The 6059-nt window shown below is 37.5% G+C and overlaps 1 protein-coding gene and 1 pseudogene across 1 annotated transcript in view; one reads left to right on the forward strand and one right to left on the reverse strand.

The window, feature by feature from the left end:
- The window catches only part of LOC107598715 (neutrophil cytosol factor 2-like), a 16576-nt pseudogene extending 13459 nt beyond the window's left edge, over positions 1-3117 (forward strand).
- A 100-nt stretch (positions 3118-3217) lies between these two features.
- LOC107598700 (diphthamide biosynthesis protein 2-like) overlaps positions 3218-6059 on the reverse strand; it is a 6879-nt gene continuing 4037 nt past the window's right edge. Inside the window, exons 2-7 of the mRNA XM_016290093.1 lie at positions 5565-5737; positions 5355-5467; positions 5006-5226; positions 4231-4914; positions 3872-4066; positions 3218-3765 (exon numbers count right to left, since the gene is read on the reverse strand). Coding sequence (XP_016145579.1) covers positions 3608-3765; positions 3872-4066; positions 4231-4914; positions 5006-5226; positions 5355-5467; positions 5565-5714 — 1521 coding nt within the window. The 5' untranslated portion in view covers positions 5715-5737 and the 3' untranslated portion in view covers positions 3218-3607. The remainder of the gene's footprint in view (positions 3766-3871; positions 4067-4230; positions 4915-5005; positions 5227-5354; positions 5468-5564; positions 5738-6059) is intronic.

Here is a 6059-nt window from a genome sequence, read left to right on the forward strand (position 1 = left end):
TGTTATAAGCCGGGCTTCGGATGCTTTCACTTTCGATTTCACAATCTTGTCAGGTTTTACAATAAAATATAATTGTCTGTTTTGCTTATCTACACACCTTTCACCTTTTAAGAATAAAAAAAAAGATAGATTCATTATTTTTAAATTAAAATGCACAACAACAATAAAACGGTAAGATTCAATGACAGACTAGCTTACAAAAACATTATTAACAAAAATGAATAAGATGAGTCATGGCATAGGCCTACATGCTGTATTAGGCTATATAATTACTAATAAATTACAGAACATTGAGCAAACACTCAGGAATAAAAAATTTAAAAAGAGAGAGAGACTCCATAGGATAAGGTGAGGTAAACAGCAAAGATAAGCTTTTCAAAATGAAAACAAAACAAAAAGAAAAGTAAAACTAAACTTGCTGCCGTTGACAGTGCTTGCATGTTTTTTCTTTCTCCCCACAAGAATACCAACATGTTCACTTTCTCTGGTTTAAGAAGCGGTCTTTTACTTTACTTAAGCGTGAAAAACATCAATATTCGCGTAATTTTGCCTGAGCGCACCTTCTGCAATTAATAGTAAATATAACCAAAACAGGTTATTATCATTTTTATATGAATAATAAAATAAATATAAGGAAAACTCCCCCACTCGATTTTGTAATATTCTTTAATTTTGTAGTCCGTATGAAAAGGTGCATTTCTATTAAAGGCACGTCCATGTGGAGATGGCGAGTCAGCGTCGGCATCCTCATCTTTGCACCCGACACTGACTCAAAAAGCACAAGTTTATTAATAAATAATTAAAATGTCTTATTTTACCCCGACACGTTCATAATCACTTTGCCGGTGCTTTGAGGCAATTGCTTTATGCGCGAGCTTGAGCGCGGAATAATAGGCTATAGGCAGTAATTCGTCTGCCTATAGCCTATATTGAAGTATGGTTAATATATTATTAGTCGACTAGAAACATCTTTAGTAGAGGGCAGGCCTACTTAGCACAAGGAAGCTCTCCAAAATGCTTTAGCCTAATGACATTACGAAAAGTGCGACAGCTGCAAATCACGTCGTTATTGCACTGCACGAGCTATGCATGCGTAAGGAGTCAAATGTTTTTTTGTTGTTATTTTTTATCACCCTAATTAGGTTATGAAGAATGATTTGTTGATCTTGTTTTCCCTTTAATACATACCTTCCGCAATATATTTTTCAATTACTTTCAAAAAGTGGTAGGGACAATATCGACCCTGGCAAAAAGTGGTGGGGACATGTCCCACCCGCAAATTACGCCTATGCATAGATGTCAATTCTCTGGCAACTATCACCTTAAATTACAAGTTTTTCACTTGTCTGGTAAATTTGACTTCCCTTTATCATTTATGTGCTTGAAACTCAGAATTCTGATTCCAATTGAAGGGCACCTATAGTGGTACTTTGATATCACACACAGAATGGTCTGTGCAGTGCTGCTTGAAGTCCAACAGCTATTGTGTTTTCTTAGGAGACGCACAACAGTTCTTCTGTGGCTTTATAGGTAATATTTTCACCTACACAATTTAGCAAAATCAGACAATATTGTGTCTAATATATACCACAATATTAACTTCTTATTATTGAATTGTTGTAAATAAATATCACATTTGCAACTGGTCAGTGTTCAAAAAATGCTGGGAAATCTCTTCATGTAGCCCTACAAGAGAGATTACAGATAAACTGTCTTAAAAAGAAAGAAAGTCACGTTATAGAGAAGAAAGAAATCACCCACTGACTTTCAAAGCTGCTACATAGTAACGACTTTCTACTTCGAGGACATTGATAGAAATGTAGTGGAGTGAAAAGTACAATATTTGTCTTTCAAACGTAGTGAAGTTAAAGTCATAAGTTCCCAGAAAAAATAATACTCAAGTAAAGTACAGATACTCAAAAAGTGGACTTAAATACAATACTCAAGTAAATGTACTTAGTTACTGTCCGCCTCTGCTAATAACACTAGGGAATTCTCAGGCTGCATTGTGAAAGTGCACATTCAGTTCACTATAGCAATCAGAATTACACATGGACAACCATATGGAGTCATTCTTCAGACGATAAGCTCTAAACTTAAGCTGCCTGCATCGACGTTAACTTTATTAACTATACCAATTTTAACATTCCCAGCACTGTATTGAAACATTTCAGGGAAAAAAAGTTGTAATGTATCTTTCAGTTATGCCAAGGAAGGCTTTGATGAGAGAGTGAATCTTGAAGACTCTGAAATGGAGGCTGTGTGGAATAGTGTGAAGGATAACCGTCTTACGCTGTGGTGTCTGAGGTAAAATACAACAGCTTGACTCATCTATGTTCACAGATTGAAATAACAGCATAATATTGCTTATTTATAACAGCTGACTGTACAATACACTTAAAAATAGTAATATTAAAATAAGACATACTGTTGTTCAGCTTTACCAGTAACTTAACCCCCAAATATATTTTCTGGCACTTCCCAAAACTGCTGTCTGAAAGGATAAATGTGTACCTCATAAGAAAGTGGTGGCTCTGTACTCTTATGCCTACCCCAGAGGATCTGGATTTCAAACAGGGAAATGTCATCAAGTCAAGTCACCTTTATTTATATAGCGCTTTTAACAATACAGATTGTGTCAAAGCAACTGAACAGCATTAATTAGGAAAATAGTGTCAATAATGCAAAATGACAATAGTAAACACTCATTTTTCAGTTAAAGACAGTTCATCATTGAATTCAGTGATGTCAACATCCAGCTCAGTTTAAATAATATCTTTGCAATCAAGTCAACGATATCACCGGAAATGAAGTGTCCCCAACTAAGCAAGCCAGAGGCGACAGCGGCAAGGAACCAAAACTCCATCGGTGACAGAATCATCACAGTTCTTTCCAAAGGTAGGAATTGAAACTGTGATACTTGTAATTTACTAATATGGGCATAAAATACAGTATGAACTATTAAGGCATTCTAGAGATGATTTTTGTTGACTTTTTGTTTCATTTTCAGTCAATGATGAGTGGCTTGAGGGGCAATGCAACGGGAAGATTGGCATATTCCCATCATCCTTTGTCAAAGCACTTAATGGAGATGAGCTATGTGAATGAATCATTCATCCAACAGTTAGAACTAATGTGATGATTTGATCATTTGGGAAGAACCTTCAGTATTTTCAGGTCTATTTTTTAATTTTTTATTAATATTGTTAAATTCATGCCAGCGCTTGCTGCTTCGCTGTCCCACTTTGGTTGTGTGCTACAGTCATTCCACTTATTATATTGAGGTCATATTTTTGATGAATACAAAGACAACATTAAAGCACATTTGACATTTATATATTCTTTCTTATTAAATTCACTTTCTATAATTTGCTACCATTGGCAGCACAATAGAACAACTTCTATTTAACAAATATTAATTTACCTTGCTTGATTTTTGACCAGTAGCAGAAGAAACATTCGCCCTTTCCAAGGGAATTAAAACATGTGCCCAAAAGATGTATTATTACAATTACATCTCCTTAAGTATACTGATGCGATTCATGTGCAGTGAGTGTTAAATTAATCCTCTGATCATTTTTTATGACAGTCCAATAATAAATTACTTTTATGATTTTTGAAGAGGTGTTGAAGCATCTTTATTTCCCACACCCTCCTCCTCATAAGCGATTGCAATGCCTCTCCGTCCCTCCACAGCTTTCACCACTGGTGTCTGTCCCAGTTTGGGCTCCAGTCCCTGCCAACTACGGCCAGCCAAAAATGATGCTGCAAAACGAAAAGATCATGGTTGTATTCTACATTTGCATGACTCAAACTTTTCAATTCCAAGCTAACAAGTTGAAGAATTACAACTGTAACTACAGCTCAGTACCTGCTGTGTTTGTGTTGGCCATAGTGAGAGTCTGATTCCTTGAGACGAGTGAAGACGACTCTGATGTGCCATTTATGATCCCCGATGGGGTGGTGGAACAAGTTCGCAGAGCTCCTGTGATTAGAGAGACATCTGTGGTCTCTTCCTCAATGGCAGACTGGTCTGGTTCAGGGAAGCCCACATAACTGCTTCCACCTACAACATATATTTTTAATTAGATGCCCAGAACAATCCCATATATGGACACTGACATTATTCAAAGCCCATATTAGTACAAATATATTAAACAACCCAATAGAAATATCACAGTTCTTTTTTAGTGCTCTAGGATTATTTGTAAAAATGACACAATGACATACCAGGCAGTAAATCTCTGAAGTCTGTGACATATTCTCCAGTCCACTCTCTGTGCTTATTGCAAGCCAATTCCAACTCATAGGGAGTCACCACAGGTCTGTAGAATTCACTTGAATCTAGTAGTGAGTTCTCTGGACAGGCAACTAGCACGTAAACATCAATTTCCAAGAAGTTAGCGAGCTTGGGAACATTGATCTTTCCCATAGCAAACATATAGCTCTTCTTGCCTGCTTTGTGAACAATGTCTTTCAGCTGCTCTATGATGGTCAGATAGTTGGCGACACCCAGGGTGCCCACTAAAATGCCCACCACACTGGCATCTTTGGCCCGCTCAATGGCATAATAGCGTTTCATCAGTGCCTTGTTGATTTTAACCGATTCCACTCGTCCTGTGTGTGTTTCTGGATTGAATGAGCTGAAGGCACAATGGTTCCAGGTCATCATGAAGTTTGTAAGAGTCAGCCCTTCCTGGCCAATGTAAAACATACTGTAATTATCAACACTCTGCCCCGCTTTTACAGTAAACTGTCTGCCAAATTTAAAAATGACTCTATCATCCTGTGAATCTATGTGATCAGTGTCCACACAGCTGTTCTGTATCAGCTCAGCAATGCAGGAATGATCTGTTTTTAGAAGAGAGACCACAACATTGGGGTAGATATCACACAAAAGCATCCTGAGATCACCTGAGGAGAGATGAGATAAATGAACTTCAGGCACACATTCATGAAAATGAACATTATTAAACAGTAGCGAACACTGAACAGTAACAGTTACCTATAGCATGTGAATAGGTGACATCATACAGTACGATGACATGACTTTGGCAGTCAGGATAAAGCTCTTTAAAGGCTACAGCACACTGCTGGACATCAATAGGTCTTTTCCCAAACACATACAAAAGGGGTAGTCTTCTGCATGGGCTGAGGCAAGATGGCCCATAATGCACTATACAGTCTGCTCTCACGTGTTCTGCTGCTACCTCATCCACACAACAGCTGAAAATTAAATAAACAGGCCTGGAAGTCAGAATTCTGCTTGTGCAGCCACACAAAATTAACCTGTGGTAGTTGCTTTGGATAAAAACCTCTGTTAAAATATAATGTAAATGAAATGGGGTTCTTACCTGCCATAGGATGTGTCTCCTAAAATGAATGTCTTGGCTTTGGTTTCATTCTCTATTTCGGCAGAGACCTGGACGGCATCAGGCAGGAGTTCATCTGGAAACTGTAAGGCCACCTGCGATTAAAAAGGACATTTTGATCCCCTAAATAGATCAGTTGGACATATGGTTTGCGTAAAACATGGCAGAAGACTTCTAAAGATGTTGCCTTGCCTTTTTGAATCGATTACTACTGATAAAATGACATGTCTCAGCTATCTGATACAGCTGCACCAAATTTCCAGCATGGCTGCCTGTCGTGATGGACACACTGACAGTGCGGTGAAGAACTGCCTCACTGCTGCTACTGAAAGCATCCGTCATCTTCTCTCAGTAGTACTCTGGGTCTAAAAATAATCAGAGTTATAATTAAGCAATAAGCAGCATTCCATTCTTCATACTGCAGGAAAGACCAAACATATCAATGCAATTATACTTCCCCACAACAGTGCACAATCTAATATTTCACTTTTATCTAACCATAAAAGTAACTCAGAGCTGTCATTAAAGGGTCGAAAAATTAATTAGTCATTGTGATTACTCTGACTTTCATGTAAGTGAATCACATTTTTATTAAAATATACAACTGATATGCCTTCCTCTCCTGAAGACAAGATTTGATTCAATTGCAGTTAACGGGATCATTCTAATACATTATACAGTCTAATA

The sequence above is a fragment of the Sinocyclocheilus grahami genome, unplaced genomic scaffold (genome assembly GCF_001515645.1).
Source record: "Sinocyclocheilus grahami isolate Dianchi unplaced genomic scaffold, SAMN03320097.WGS_v1.1 scaffold254.1, whole genome shotgun sequence".
In the NCBI taxonomy this organism is placed as follows: Eukaryota; Metazoa; Chordata; class Actinopteri; order Cypriniformes; family Cyprinidae; genus Sinocyclocheilus; species Sinocyclocheilus grahami.